Source organism: Camelus dromedarius, chromosome 18, assembly GCF_036321535.1.
Source record: "Camelus dromedarius isolate mCamDro1 chromosome 18, mCamDro1.pat, whole genome shotgun sequence".
NCBI lineage: Eukaryota > Metazoa > Chordata > Mammalia > Artiodactyla > Camelidae > Camelus > Camelus dromedarius.
Window position 1 is genome coordinate 28,541,305 of NC_087453.1, and position 16,737 is coordinate 28,558,041.

The following is a 16,737-nucleotide window of genomic DNA, read 5'->3' on the forward strand; positions in this document are numbered from 1 at the left end:
CTCAGCTGGGAAAAAAAAAAAAAAAAAAAAGACAGAAATCTGAAGGTCTCTTTGAAGAAGCTTGTCGAACTTAGAGAACATTCTGCCAGCACCTTGCACCCCCTCTTTTGAGTCCTACCATTGCCCATCTCATTGCTCCAAAATCAAAAGCACCCCTTAGCAAAATCAAAAGCACCCCTTAGCAGAACCCATAATGAAAGGAGACAAGAGTTCACGCAGGAGGGGAACAGGCATTGGAATGTGAGGGTCTCTGGCTCCAAAAGGTTAGATGTAAACATTTTCAAAATGCCTTAACCACATAATCTCAACCAGCTGCAATTCAGCATTGTATTAGGAGCCCTGGATTATGCAATAAGACAAGAAAAAAATAAACGCGTCTCAGGAGCACAACTCATTATTTGCAGATGGTGATTCTGTAACCTGAATATCAAAATTGATCAACTGGAAAACTCTTTGAATACATAAGAAAATTCTGCAGGGTTACCAGAGAAATGATCAACAAAGCAAAAATCAGTAGATGCGTGTACACCAGCATTAACCAGTTAGAGTAGGTAAGAGGGAAACATATGCCGTTTATCTTAGCAAAAGCCGTGCCAGCTCCTCCCACCCTCCAGCTTGCAAGTCCCTTTACTCTTTATATTAAGTTTTCTGTTCAGTGGGCCAATGTGTATCCCCAGGAAACTGGAAGGAGATCCTATTGTCTGTTTACTGCCTTGGCCGCCATCTAGGGGGTTGTACCACCTGCTCCCTGCCCATGCCAGCACCACTTATGAGCTTTTCATTGGTAACTTTAGACTTGCTTCTCATCTGCTTCTCAGTATCTCCCTATTCGTCGTCCCCCCAAAGTGTGATCTGGGGACCAGCAGCAGCATCCCCGGGGAGCTTATTAGAAATGCAGAACTCCCATCCCACCCCAGACCTGCTGAGTTGGAATCTGCAGTTAACAGTGTCCAGATGATTTGTCTGCAATTTAGGGTTTGTGAAGCACTGGATTCCTCCTTAGATTAGTGTGAATGGGAAGAATGTGAGAGCAGCTTAAACCTGTTATTCTCCATAATGAATTTAGTCATGGGAATCTACCACTCAGATCTCAAATTTCACCACAGTTCTTTCTCTTGGTCCCATCCCGTGGACTGAGGGAAACTTTCTTTTCGGGGTGGGACTAATGGAATGAAAATAGCAAACTGGAGTCCAAGAGGGCTGGTAGGGGACACTCCGTGTGAGGTGGCACATGCCTAGACACTGCCACCAACTCAGTTCTTCACGTGGCATGACTTATTGAAACCTCTTGGCTTCAGTTAGTTTCACCTCTCTTTTCCCTGATCCTAGTGAGAAGCCAAATCGATGTTAGTTTTACCTTCCTTCTCCATATGGCTTCTTACAAAGGTGATAACAGCTGAGGGCCTGCAGAATTGAGAGAGCAGAACAGGAAAGCGAGGACCAAGATCTTAGATGACGACGATAACCAAGGATTAGCTTTATTTTCTTGCTGCTGGTAGTCTTTCCCTGCCTCACACATTTGCTAGGTTCGCATTAGAGCTAAACTTGATTTTTCAAATTTATTTACTTTATTCTTTATTTTGCAGTTGGAAGAATGTAAGAAAGGGCTCAAGATCTCTTCCCATTTACAATATCTTTATTCTTTAATGCACCAGCAAAGAGTGAGAAGGAGGTATTCAATCCTATGAGGAAGCCTACCCTTGCCAGTGATTCTTTTATCTTTTTGTATCTCTTTTGAATATTACTCACGTCAACATCTATATCCCCCAGGGCTGCTTGGATGGAAGCCAGTTGATGTCATTTCTCAGTAAGAGTAAGGACATAGTAAAGAAAGTGTGTCCGTTATCTCCTCATTCACTTGGGCACAGTTCTGTGACCTGTGGTCCAAAGCCATTTAGCATCGTATTTTACAAAGCTCTGGACATCACGGGTGGATGCCTTTAGTACATTGCTTCCCCAAATCCCAGCTGAACACCCAGGGTCTCTTCCTCAGAGCTGTGAAGCATTTGCCCCACAGGGCTTATGTCCACATGGAAATTTTCTGCAACCTTATTACACTGAGATTACCTGGAAATAATCTTTCTGCTCTTTTTTTTTTTTTACATAAAAATTATATTTTTGTGACAACACATTTTACCACTGTTTCCTTGCCTTTCGACTATCCAAGTATGCTTCCCCTTTTTTCTTTTTTTTTTTAATCAAAGTATAGTTGATTTAAAAGATTTCAGGTGTACAGCAAAGTGGTTCAGTTATACATATAAATGTGCTTTATATGTAGAGATGTGCTTCCTTTTGGGAACGTGAACATTTTCAGGAAAGCAAAAGGCTAAGTTGCCTGGCGGAGCAGATGCAAAGACAAATGAAATGTCATACTGTCTTCTGTTAATGCTTATTTGCTGCAAGTGTAGGAGACAGGATGATGGTGGTACATCCATTTTAGAACTTGGTTTTCCTGGCTATTTGCTCCTGGTAGATGGGTGTTCTGGTGAACGTCATGCCCTCTGCTAAATTTTGGGGGTTAGTTGAGAGGACATCTCATTCGTTGAACATTCTTCTATATTCTGCTATTTTCCTGTAGGACTTAGGGACTTTTTTTTTTTTTTTTACTGATAGGCAAATATATTAAGATGCATACCTTTCCATGTGAGTAATGCTTCTTACATTTGAAACACCTGACAAGCTCAATAAAACACAGATTTGTGGGTTCCACCCCAGAGACTCAGATTTGGTGGGTTTGGAGTGGGGCCCAAGAATGTGTATTTCTAACAAGCTCCCAGGTGAGGGTGATGCCCCTGCTGCCGTCCACAGACCACACTAGGCAACACGCGGTAAGAACACACACACCCATGTCTGTCAGAAGCACCGAGAATACCTGGCTTCTCTCTCCTCCTCTCCCTAACTTTGTTTCTTCTCTTTTCTCTAGCTGAGCCTCCCCTTTCTCTCCCTTTTAAATTCATATGGATTTGCCCCATGATCTCCATGAGTCCAGAATACTTACCAAAGAGCATCCCTTGAAATCAAAAGACTTCATTTTAATAAGGAAGAAAACCTTATTATTATAGTGGCCAACCATGAATGTAACTGCAGCGGGATCTAAAAAGCCCCTTTTCACGCCATGTCCACCCCCTTCCGTGCTGTTATTTACAGAGACGGGAGAGGAAAGCGCCAAGAAAGTTTGTCCATTTGTTTGTTTTTGTTTTTTAAACAGTGCATTCTCACCAGAGGGGTGGTGCTTGTCATTCCCTTGGGTAGCTGGCTCTGGGGATGCATGACAGCCTCCGTTTCCCAGACACCATGTGTTGTAGCATGCCTTCATCTGCCTGGCGTTCCATGGCCCACCGCACGGTCTCTCTGCAAACCCCAGGACTTCTGTTCTTTATGGTCTCGAGGCCTGTTATTCATATAATAGCTTCTGCTCTCGCCCATGCATGGATGTGAGCTGTTGTGAGCTGTAATTTCTTAGATTACAACAGAAGCATGCTTCATTGGGACAAACTGACAAAGAGATACTGATTCCTTAGACGTTAACAATCCTACCTCGATGGGGAGCTGGGAGGACCAGCACACGTGCTGGGAGGAAATTACAGCAGGTGTTCTGTTGGCCAAAGGCATTCATTTTGTGTGCCCCTCCCCTTTTCAAATGATCATTTCAAAACAAATGGGGAAGGGAAATCCATATGAAATTTTAACAATTGTTTCTCAAATACTTTCGCAATAGCGCTTTTCAAAGTCTGTGCATATATTTGGGTAAAGAGTTGTTGCCAAAGTTCTAACTGTTTTGACCAGGTTTTGCTTACATCTGCTTACCTGCCGTTACTCCCCTGAAGTTTGCTTTCTTTATTTGATGGATGTTTGGTCCTCTAAACCACCATGAACAATAAGGAAGTTTAATGGACCATGACCTCCAGATATGGAAAGATAGACAGGTAGATACACACACACACACACACACACACACACACTCACACAAGATTGTAGCTGAATCAGTTAGTAAATTGGACTCTTCTCCATCATTGCTGTAAAGTTAGGATGATAGAATTATCAAAATAGCTTTGCTCCTGGTGTCTCATAGATGTATTATAGCACCAGGATTTGGAAAGAATGACATGACCAGCCTCCTAAGTGCCTTCATTATTTTTGTCCTTTCTGCTCAGAGAATTGCCTCAGGGCAAACCAAGTCGGATTCCATAGTGGAAGAGACTTACTGAACTACCGACATATTAATACAAATTTTCATATTGTTTATAGCGTGTAAATATCCTTGTGCTGATTAATTTTCATCACTGTTACAATGGGTTCATTTTGATAAATATTTACTCAAGAGAATGAAGTTTGCAGTGCCCAAGAAACATTTTATTAACGTAGAAAGATACAGTGAAGATGAAATGATATTTTCCTGTCTAACTAGGGTTTTGGAGGGTTTTTTTTGTTACTGCTTTTGGTTTGGCATTTAGATTTCTATATTATATATTTAGGTTCATTTTTATTTTTGCTTTTATTTATCTTTTTTTTTTTTTTTAAAGATTTTTGACCTCACTTTTTATAAACATGATGCCAAATGTCTTACCTGTGGTATGGGAACACCACACCATTTTTCTGTCTCCATCAAGTTTTGAAGGGGGAATAAAAAGTATATTCTGTAGTCTCCCTCTCCAGTTCAGTGAGAGGAACCAACAAAATACTATGAAATTTGGACCTTTTTGAAGTATATTTTAGGGAGAAAGACAGGAGGAAAGTACAGTCGTATCTTTGTGACTATAAACATGATATTGTAGACACATCTTATGTTAGAATACTCTAGTGAGGTGTGACGGCCCAAGGATGAGAAATGCCAACCTAAATGGAGTTATTTTCTCATCACAGCATCAACGAGATCCTCGGTTGAATGAAATTTTATTCCCATTTTATGATGCTAAAAGGGCCATGCAGATCATTGAGATGTATGAGCCTGATGAAGATTTGAAGAAAAAAGGTAAGAAAAGTGAAAAAGAAGAGAATTTTTATTTGTTTCTTTTTTTTAAAAAAAAAAAGCAAGAATATATGCAACTTTTAAAGCCCTTGGACTTTCTGTTAAAGGTCCCTTGAAATGCTTCGGAGCTCTCTAGAGGCAAGGATTGATAACGGACTGATTTTTTTTTTTGCCTGGTTCAAGTCAGTATAAATTTTACCTTATGCCAGATTTGTCCAGGCTGCCTGAAGCATAATGCTACATTTATTATTAAAGCATAGTGGTATTTTCCCCGTGTACGTTCTTATAGTAGCTCTCTCTCAGTGCTTAGTGCTTAAAAAGTAACAATGCCAATTATAGTCTCTGTTTGCAATCTTTCAGAACGATGGCATTTCCTGTAAAAATGTCCACCTTCTTTTTTCTCCCTTTAGTTTTGGCAAGCCAGCTAAATTTCCTACATGATTGGAGGAGCCCTTTTGCTCACCTTTGACCTCTGATATGGAAGATAAATGCAATTGATATGAAATTAGGTAGGAATCAGTTTAGCCAGCTGTTGGGGTTTCTGAGCCTTTGCCGCTTTCAGTAAAACTTTGGAAACAATGTGTCATTCATTCCAACATTTGAAAAGGGAAGGGACAGAGAGGAAATTTAAGATCAGTCTTTTGTAGCTGTGGGAAACACCTGCCAAGGATGGCGGGGGGGGGGGGGGTGTGATGCCATTGGAACTGGACAGGGAGTCCCAGGAGGTACCTGAGCTGGAGCCTCTGGCCCTATCAGGAGAGTGAAGGAGGTTTAGGGGAAGTTCTCTCTGTCCCATCTGCCCAAGTGTATCATAGCCTCAGTTCCTCCTCCTTAGAATTAAGGGTTTTTGTTTGGGGGGGTATTTTTGGTATCTCAGTAATGAGGCTGAAAGGTTTATACATTCTCTGGACCCACCTAGAACCTGTTCATACGCATGCCTGGCCCACCACACCCTGTGCCCTCACCCCGATATTCTGATAAATTTTTTCCCTTGGTGATCATCATCCATTTACACCTTCCTGCTAGGGTCTCAGATACCTACCTTCAGCAAGGCAGGTTCATTACTTACCTCTCTATCAGTATTCCGAGTATCATCGTTAATTCCACATTGCACATGATGGAAGTGAAGGGAGGAGTGGCTTGGTAGAAAATCTAGCACTTTGCAGCAGTGGAAAGTGATGTGATTTTTGTTGCTACAGTGTGACCTTAAGCAAGAAACTCTATTCCTGGCCCTCAGTTTCCTGGCTTGTAAGATGGTGGGGTTCATACAGTCATCCCATTAGAATTTCTTTCTCCTATTTTCATTCCTGAAAGTTTATAGAGAACTGACGGGGTGCCAAGCACTGTGCTAGATTCTGGGGATTCAGAATTCAGTAAGGTAGTTGTGATCTGTTGAAGGAGGAAGACGTATGACTCGGCGGTGCCTTGGCAGTGTGGTAAATGTTATGATAGAGGTGTGTCTTTGATTATTTATAAAGTCCTTCCAGGTCCTAAATTCTGACACATCTCAAAAGCATAATAGCTTCACCATTTTAAATTTTAAAGTCTGTCATTATCAAGTATGGGAGAGAATGTGATACAAAAGGCATTCTTATAAAACTCTGCTGGGAGTGGAAATTGTACAAATAGCTGCCTTGATGAAATATTTTGGCAACAATAAAGCAGAAAATACGCCTCTTCTACAGCCCAGCCTCGCCACTTGAAGGTATGTCCCCTAGAGGATGTCCTGTGTGTTTCCCAGGTCTGGGTATCAGGGTGGCCCTGCTCAGTTCTCAGATCTCTGCCCATCTGTCCTCACTCCTTGAGTGAACTCACCCAGGCCAGTGGCTCTAAGTGTCTTCTTACGCACATGACTTTCAGATTAAACCCTCCACTCCTAACTTCCTTCTTAAACTACAGACCTGTAGAATTCTTCTCTTGGATGCTGAGCGGGCTTTCCAAATATATATGTACCATGCACTGATTCTCCCTATCCACACACCTGTCTCCCAGCCTAGAAAATGGTACCATTATTCTTCACACAACTTTTCATGCCAAAATTCTTGGAATCTTCCTGGACTTGTTTCATTCTTCCATATCACCCCTGACCCATCAGCAAAACCTGCAAGATCTATTCTTGAAAATAAATCCTGAATAAATCACCTCTTACCCTCTCCATCCTTACTAGACCATCCGAGCCTACATCATCTCTCCCTGGACAATGGCAGTTGACTTCTATCTCATCTTCTTCTCCTACCCAGTGCCCTACAATTCATGCCCTACAGGGAAGCCAGAGTAAACCTTTTGAAACCAAATCTAATCATGACCTTCTTCCACTGTTCAAAACCCTCCAAGGGCTTCCCGGCACACTTGAGAATAAAATCCACAGTATTTAGTGAAGACTAGAGTCCAAATGATATCACTTTGGATTTCTCTGCAACCTCATTTCCGGCTCCCTTTCCCCTCCATCACCTACTCTTGCATCAAGGTCTTCGCACTTGCTGGTCTTCTGCCTGGGATGGGGCGTCCCCCAGGCGTGCACGTGGCTTGCGGTCCGCGCACGAACGTGACCTCATCAGAAGGGCTTTTGCTGGCCACATATCTAACATGGCATCCTGGTCATTCTTTTATCGCTTTCATCCCCTGTTTTGTATTTCCTTTTGGAACTTTCATAATATTATTTTTATTAGTTAATTTGTTCTCTTACCCATAACATGTGAGTTTCATGAAAGCAGGACTTGTCTGTTTCTTCTGTCACTGCGTCTCTCACAGTGCCTTGGAAAGTATGAATGTATGTGCCCAAGGAGATAGACACACAGATTTTTATTGCAGTGTTTTCAGTTATAAGTTGAAATGACTTAAATATCTATCCACAGAATGATGGGGAATGAACTGTGGTGTATTCACATTTGGACTACTCCACACTCTACACACTGCATACTACTACTATATGTATATGTTACTCAGTGAAAACTAAGCGAACAAGGGCTACTTATATTAACTGGATAAGTCACAAGAAAATAGAGGGGAAAAATAGCAAACTGCAAATGCAAACAGTGGGATAACAGCTACATAAATCTTGGAATATTCAAAACTACCAATTTTTTGGATGAATGTGTATGTGGCAAAGTTACAAAACTATTTGGGGAATGTTAAACACAAAACCTAGGGTAGTGGTCGTCTACCTAGGAAAAAAGAGATGGAACTGAATGGAACTGAGGTGGGGCACACAGTGTGCTTCCCTGGCATCTGTAATTATGTTTTCCTTTAAAAAATATAAAGCAGATGCAGTAAAACGTTAAGGTCTGACAAGGCTGTGCCGTAGATCCTGGCTGTTTATCACGCTGCCATCTGTGCTTTTCAGTGAGCTTGGAATCAGTTTATCATTTGCAAATGCTTCAGTAAAAACAAGAAACTGAGGCTGTTGACAGTTGACAGAAAAGGAGAAAATGCAGAAATACTGATGCCTCTCGGGCAGTCCCCTCATCACAAGGGTGTGACTGACACGAACGGTGGCTCTTGGCGGCATGTTTCAATGATCACTGAGTACTTGTCTCCCCAGTCCCACATCCTGTTTTTAGATGAAACAGAAGAATTGAATTATTTAATCCAGAAAGGCCATTAATCCCTTCTCCAGTCTGGCTCCTGGTGCTGCACTTTTGAACTTAGGGGACTGAGTGCTTTGCCACCGTGGGTGTGAAGTCAGATGCCACCTGTCTGTGAGATGCATTGGGTTACTCATAATATGCAACTTGGGTATTTCGTTCAAGTTCTGAAAGATGAAGGTTCTTGGGAAAGAGACTCTGAAGAAGTGTTTACTCCTCCTGTTGAAGCTGCTCTCAGATTCCGTGAATAAAGCATGAGGTGTGTGTCTTCCGAACCATAAGTCTACTGTGATCTTCTTTTTCCCCCTCCAGGCCTTATATCAAGTGATGGGTTCTGCAGATACCTGATGTCCGATGAGAATGCCCCAGTCTTCCTGGATCGTCTAGAACTTTACCAAGAAATGGACCACCCCCTGGCTCACTACTTCATCAGTTCCTCCCACAACACGTATCTCACTGGCCGACAGTTTGGTGGGAAGTCTTCAGTGGAAATGTACAGACAGGTCCTCCTGGCTGGCTGCAGGTCAGAAACTCCAGGCACTCTTTGTTCTTTGTGTATGATGCTCTTCCATCAAATTTACTTTTCTCTGAAAAAATAAGAAGCAGCATTCAGAGTGAAAAGGGCATTTGTCCTTCTCCTTTGTGGATAATGATGGTCATTTAACCTTGAGAAAGGAAAAACAATGTCTATTCCCCAAAGGTTTAGAGTTCCCCTATGAGTTGAAAGATGTTTTATACTGTAAATTTAAAATGTTCCCCCCAGACTGCAAAAGAAAATAGCGTATTGTAAGAAGTCATGCCAAGTTTCCCGCTGGTCCTAGGCACTTTCAAATTTAGCTTTATTTAATGTTAAAAGTTATAAAGTTTCATTCTCTGACAGTAAAGATGATTTTAAATGGTTTTCATTGAACAGAAATTAGGAAATATTTGAGGTTTAAAAGACAGCAAAAATGCTGAAAGTGAAAAATAAGAAATGTAATTAACATTATGATTTTTTTTCTTGGTGATCAATAACCAGCACTTAATTTTTTAACTCACTATTTTTTGTGTGTATGGAAATACTGTAAAAGAAATTAACTGCATCACTTCATCTGTCTCTGAAGACTGGAGTGTGAGTCACTGAAACCAAGAGAACATTTTCATTTATGGCCAAAGGAGTATCATCCCATCTGACAAAATTTGTAAAGCATCCTTTGCCATCATCTAAAGCCCTGTCTGTATTTAGATTTTCCCACTTGTCCCCAAGTTGTCCTTAATTACAGCTGCGTTACAACTAGGGTTTCCCCTAGAACCACACTGGTTGTTACATCTCTTAAATTCTCTTAATCTCCAACAGTCCCTTTTTGATGACACCAACCTGATGCGATTTGAATCTGAATCCTCCACGAAATAATGATGTCCCTTCATTCATTCCATTTTCTACTTCTATAGAAAGCAACTTACTTTGATGGCTTTTCTTTTCATTTGTACACACACTGTTTTGTTGTAAAGGTTCAATGTTGTAAAACCACTGTGTTCCTAGATGTGTTGAACTTGACTGTTGGGATGGAAAAGGTGAGGACCAAGAACCGATAATAACTCACGGAAAAGCGATGTGTACAGATATTCTTTTTAAGGTAAGTTTTACAATTAACTTCACTGTAGCCTTTTCCAAACTATCGTAGAAACGGAGATGGAACGGAGAAAACAAATTATTCATTTTCTCCAGCCTCTTACCTTCATGTTCCTTTCTCCCAATTTTGCAAAGAAAGTCAAGAAAACAATGTTTTCTTCACTTAATATCACCTTCATGCTACTTTTTTTCTGCTTTCATATGGTGACGAGGCCATTTAATGAAGTTTCTCTGGCAGAATCTCCCTTCTTCCACTTATTTTCAAAAGAGTCTCTTATTTTCTTGTCTGTTTATTTTGCTTACTTTGCATTATTCCTGAAGGACTTTGAAAGTGGGATAAAAAGCTAAATAGAATATGGGAAAGAAAACATTATAAACAGTGCATGCAGGTAAGAAATTAAGACAGTGAGATTAGAGTTTTTTGAATGCTTGTCAAGAAATCCTATAAACTGTCAAGGCATACCACAAATTGGGCTCCAGACTTTCTAGAATTCAGTGCAAGGAGAGAAACATAATTCATGGGATTTGTAAAATACAGAGTAGTTGATCCAGAGAAGCAGTTATTCCCAGTACTGACACCAGACAGAAGTTTCTCCCCTCAAGGTCGTCCCAGAATGTAATCCACAGTTTTACAAATTGGCGTTTCAGTCATGGCTTTTTGGTGATGTCTCTGTACAACTTGAAGGTTGGTTTCTTAGAAAGTTCCTCAATGTGCTCTAGTGATGTCCTGCCAAAAGGCAAGTCAGAAAAAAAAATGCAATTCTGTGGTTGGCCAACATGTCAAGGACATTGATCACTGTCGGTTTTGTATAATTCAGAAGGGTTCTTGCAGCCTCTGGAGTGATGGTTCTCAACTGCCGACACGTGGAAAATCACCAGAGGTGTTTTTAAAAACAGATGCCTCAAACTTGTACCCATAACACTACATGTAGGCATATCATCCTCTTAGAATTCAAGGTTAGACTCCCTGAGAAGTGTCGAAGGTATGTTCAAGTGGGAAGCCATGAGTTTGCATAGCCAGCCAAACTGGCAGGAAGGATTGATGCTCTTTGCATAGAATTAAGGAGCCTAATAAGGAAGCTTAAGCTGAACTAAGACTGTTCCCCCTCAGCTTGGAGGTGAGCAAAGGAGAACCACAGCCGGAGCCGAGGTTTTCCTACGGGAGTAACTCTTGGTCAGCTCAAGTGGACAATCAAGGTCACTAGGGAATTGACCCAAGACATTTTCATCTGGGAAGAAACTTTAAGCAAGAATAGCTAAAGGCCCACCTTAGCCATAAGAATGCCCAATAAAATACTCCACGGTTGTCTAACCTGGGCCATTATCATTTCAAGTGGACTTGCCTTGACAACAGTTGTTAAATTATCTTCCCAGCTAACTGAATGATGGGGCCTGCCCTGTGCTTAACCATAAACCAGTAAGAATTGGAGGATGATTACCAGATAGGAAGCTCTGGTTTTGGAAGTGTTGGTCTGAAACCAGGCTTTCTAAAGCTAAGCAGAGAGCAGAGCCAGCCATGTGTTGAGAGACGGTGGTGGGGAGGACTTGCTTCAGTTTAATCCAAAGTCATTTTCAAGTGACCAAGCTCTCAGTTCCGAGAGAGACCTCCAGCACACTTCCCTAGTTTCCCTTCACAAGAAGAACCCCTGCCCTGGTGACCCCCCACTTTTTTCTAATACAAAAATGTCACATCGATTCATAGGTGTCTTGATAGATAAACAAGAAGGTCCTACTGCATAGCACAGGGAACCGCATTCAATACCTTGTAACGGACCATAATGAAAAAGAATCTATATATGTGTATGATTGAATCACTGTGTTGTACCCCAGAAACTAATGCATCGTAAATTGACTATACTTGAATAAAAAATCTGTAGGAGTCTTCATCAAATTAATAGAATGTAGCCCAAGTCTGGTTCCCAAAGGCAGAGGAGAGTCCTACCAGTCCTTAGGATTTTACGATGCATTTCTCCTCAAGGCAGGGGGAGGGGAGGAGAGGGGGCCATCGTGAAAATCTCTGTGCAGAAAGCTCACCTGCTCCTCAGTGAGAAAGGTGAGTTCTGAACCCATCTTGGCAGATTCTTGAGCAAGGAACTGCACTGCCATTGAGGTGACATGTCTCGTCAGTAAATAGCACCATAATTTTGGAGAAGTAAAAGATAGCTTTGGGAAAAAAAAAAAAAAGTATCATTAACCAGGAACTGTGCCTGAGTCCAGCCACAGCGGGGCTCAGCCTGCAGAGGTAAATGGGTTCTCCAGGTCTGAGCTGCCACAACTAACTTTTCGGAAACGCTCAAATTAATAGTCTGCAGTTGGTTTCAGGTGCTGTAATTTTTTTTCTCTCTTCTCTCCTTAACACTCTTCATCTTTAAAGGATGTTATTCAAGCCATCAAGGAGACTGCCTTTGTCACATCCGACTATCCTGTCATTCTCTCCTTTGAAAATCACTGCAGGTACAATGATCCATTCTACTCTGTCTCTAAGTGGGGTTTCCTCATCCTCAGTCCCCACTCCTGCTCTGCGTCTTTTTAAATAACCGAAGTTTCTTCTGTGAAGTGGTGTGTACACATAGACTTAGGGAAAAGACAAAGAAAGAAAGAACCCAAACTCTCCCCCTAACCCCTCAAAAAAAAAAAAAACCAAAACCCGAGTTCTCTGAATGTGTTTTAGAAATGCTCCCTCTAAACTAAAGGCTAGAGATCAGGACACCTTGTTCAAAGTTCCATTGAGTTGGAAGATCTGGCAGTGTATTTGAAATCAGACTTGATGAGCTTGAAAGGCACTTTTTATTCTGCTTCCCAGTTCTCAGTTTGAGGGCAGAATCTGCTTTTGGAACCACCCTGTGCTGTGTGACAGTGCATCTCCCGGTGGCTTCAGGAGGACAATCGAGCATTTTGCAGAGCGGGAGCTTTTAATCACCTAGGGATGGGTGTTTCTTATTCTTAACCTGGACAGTTCATGGGCATTTGGATTTTATAAATGTCGGTCCTTTCTCTCCAGCAAATACCAGCAGTACAAGATGTCCAAATACTGTGAAGATCTGTTTGGGGATCTCCTGTTGAAACAAGCACTTGAATCCCATCCAGTAAGTATTTTTAGCAAACCGTATTTCTAACATGAACGGATTTGTTTTGAAATTCACTTCTGAAGGGTCAAGTAGTTCTGGAGGGCTAATGCTAAAAGATCTTCATATTTATTGAAATTCATCGGTATGGAAAGCTTTCATCGTGCTTCAGAGGGATGTGTCAGGAGAGACTTAAACATCTGATCCAGTTTAATTCAGAAAATCGTGGGGTCTTTATGGTTTCTGAGGTCTCAGTCCTAAAATTCCATAGGGTGGTCTCTGGCCAAGAGTCTAAACGTGCAGGTCATTCTCAACTTCAGTTCCATTTAGAATCACCTGGGAGGAACTCTTAAATGTACCTTTGCCACAGCCCTGCTCAGAGATTCTGATTCAGTTGATTCAAGGTCAGCCTGGTCATGGTGAGCTTTAAAAGCTCTCCGGGTGAAGCAGATGTGCACCCAGCGGTCAGCACCCACGGGAGCCTGTTGCTCTGGAGAGTTCTGGGATCAAGTCTCAGGAGCCTGAAGTTCAAGCTCCCAAGTCCAGAATAGACTCTTGGGTGATGTTATATGCATGTTTTTGAGCTTCATTTTTATAACTCCTCATCGCGTCATCAAGCAAAGAATCTTTAACCCCTGCCCCATCGATAGGCTTTGTGGCGTCTGTGGACTCATTCTAACTGCAGACAGTTTGGGTTTGGGTTTTTGTATACAGTCATTCCAGAGGGATCATCAGCTTTCTACAAGGATCCACAACCCCTAAGTGGTTGAGGTCCCCTGTCACAAGATGTTCTGAGTAACAAGACAGTCACTGGAATGAGAGTGTAGCACACTCCACAGGAGTGATGCGGCCCTACTGCTGCCAAGCAGCGGATAGTTCCAAACAAACGCAGTGGCCGGAGGTGGCAGTTTAGAACATCATCGTGACTGATGGGAAGGAAGGTGCCCTGTGCTACCTGGGAGCACATCATGTGGTTTAACAATACATTTTTTCAGAAATGCATCGATGGGAACTGAAAAAAATATAGGCGACAAGGATATTTGCAGCCTGCTGGAGCCATCGCTGAGGGCTCACGGTCCCGCGGCCCGGCGGTGCTTCCTGCTCCCCACACAGCTGCCTGACATGCTGCGCCAGCACCTGCAGCTGCTGCTGGAGGGGAGGCTCTGGTCCCCGGAGCTCTGCCCATGTGTGAAAAATCAGGCCAGAAGTGCCAGAGAATTAGCCCCCGCCCGGTGCTTCCTCACTGCTCCGGAGGGATAACTGAGCACACATTCCCCACTGTCCCCGGGCTCCCCTGTGGGATCACACTCCCGCCTGCACAGTGATAACTGCCTGATAACACACCCTTGATGGGCTGCACGCCTTCCTTTTCTCACTTTCCCACTCCTTTGTCGGAGTTCCCCGGAGCTGCCTCCCTAACAGATGACTGGTGCCTTCATCCTTGTCTCAGACCGATGCTAAGAGAACCCAGACCAAGAACATCCCTGATTTATTTTATTTTATTTTTCACCTTGGCCCTTGGTTTATTTTTCTTTTCTTTGTTGGACTGAGGTGCTTACTTTTATGGAAAGGCCTCTGCATTCTTTGGGAAGTGATGTGCACATAGATAAAGGATTGTGGGAAGCAAAGTAATAGGAGTAAGATCTGAACTAAAGAGCTTTCAATCTTGGTGGGAGGGGGGCGGTTGGAGCAGATGGTACAAATGTAAAACCATAACTAAGGGAGAAGATGGCCTGTGATGTGTTGAGTATTTATTGTCGATATCCAGATGCAACAGAGATTACTGGAAATGGACCGGTTCCAGCAGGCTTCCCAAAGGCAGCAGAATTTCAGCAAAGGGTTTCATTTGAGGCAGGACTGACCTCGGAATGCACAGTGCATTGCGTGTCTAAGTAGTATAAGAATTCGCTTGGAAAATGAATGGACACGTGGAAGGTGGGTGGGTGAAGAGATGGGTGGTGGGGGACAGGGGAGAGATGACTAGAAGTGGCCCAGTTCTGTGGGTCAGAGGTAATGGAAAAAAGGAGCATCTCCTTTGCAGACATTAATCCAAGCAAATGAAGCCGTAGTAGAGGTCAGGTTTCAATAATTAGGACCACTTCCTTCTTGATTCTCTTATTGAACCCGCAAAGCCCCGGCCCCGCGTGTTGAAGATGGTTCACACTACTGGGCAGACCGGCTTACTCTAGAGCCCAACACTAGGTGGGGATCAGGGTGCCCCTTGACTTCTGCCTGGGAGGTCACCTCTGGACCCAGCTGGCACGATGACCCCTTGTACTTGACCAGATGCTTAAAGGGGGCAAGGCCTGGGGTTGAGCTGGAGCCTGTCCCCCCAGACCACTGCAGGTGAGACCCAGCTCCCCGGGGAAAGCGGAGCGGCTCTGCACACCTCGGGAGACGGTGTGGATGCCAAGTTTGCAGCATTAGTGAGTGTCAGGCAGAGCCTGGGCTTGTTCGGGTTGGGGGATGAATGCGTCAGACTGTGCTGACTGCCATCTAGTGGCTGTTGGATTGCATAACACACAGGCCTGATGCTCATTCCGGGCTGGGAATGAAACTGGAGAAGTACAGTGTGTCACGAATTCTGCCTTTTCTGTTTATCTCTAGCTGGAACCAGGCAGGCCCTTGCCATCCCCCAATGACCTCAAAAGAAAAATCCTCATCAAAAATAAACGGCTGAAACCTGAAGTGGAAAAAAGTAAGTCAAATACACGCATATAGGTTGGAAGCGTGCATTACGTTGCACATATAGACAATTCAGTGATCAAGAATGGAATAGACTTTAAAACCACTGATGTGGGGGGGGGGCGGGTCCAGTGGTGATGTTCTATATGCTGTGTATAACAAAGCTGCTGCATTTCAAGTTTAGTTTCCACCTCAACCTGTCCCTGCAGTGGGGAAACATACTCATATACTCATAGACCAGAATTTGGAGGGATCCCAAGGAAAGAGGAGAAGAAAGTGAAAGAGACATTTCAGAATTTATTAAAAAATAAGGAAGTAACAGACTCACAGACATAGAATACAAATTTGTGGTTGCCGGGGGGGGGGTGGGAAGGGACAGACTGGGATTTCAAAATGTAGAATAGATAAACAAGATTATACTGTATAGCACAGGGAAATATATACGAGATCTTATGGTAGCTCACAGAGAAAAAAATGTGACAATGAATATATGTATGTTCATGTATAATTGAAAAATTGGGCTCTATGCTAGAATTTGACACATTGTAAAATGATTATAAATCAATAAAAAATGTTAAAAAAAAAAAGAGGCTGCTAATAAAAACCATTTCCATTGTTTAAAAAAAAAAGAAAGAAGGAAGTAGCCCTTGTATCATTTTATACACTCTCAAGTCCTTGCAAAAAGTTTCCCCTGTGATACATGCGTATCTAGGGGTCCTGGGTAATATGACAGTGTAAATGTATGTGTGTGAGAAGGAGGTGATTTTATCTAGACGTATGCCCCGTGTCTTCCCAGCACATTTCCTTTGAAAATATTTTCCT

At 42.6% G+C, this 16,737-nt stretch overlaps 1 protein-coding gene across 2 annotated transcripts in view; it reads left to right on the forward strand.

Annotated features, from left to right (window-relative positions):
• The window catches only part of PLCB4 (phospholipase C beta 4), a 356,606-nt gene that overhangs the window by 266,199 nt on the left and 73,670 nt on the right, over positions 1–16,737 (forward strand). For both annotated transcript variants that reach the window (XM_064475875.1, XM_064475874.1), the window contains 6 exons: positions 4,864–4,972; positions 8,866–9,076; positions 10,076–10,169; positions 12,540–12,619; positions 13,167–13,251; positions 15,838–15,928. In XM_064475875.1, coding sequence (XP_064331945.1) covers positions 4,864–4,972; positions 8,866–9,076; positions 10,076–10,169; positions 12,540–12,619; positions 13,167–13,251; positions 15,838–15,928 — 670 coding nt within the window. The remainder of the gene's footprint in view (positions 1–4,863; positions 4,973–8,865; positions 9,077–10,075; positions 10,170–12,539; positions 12,620–13,166; positions 13,252–15,837; positions 15,929–16,737) is intronic.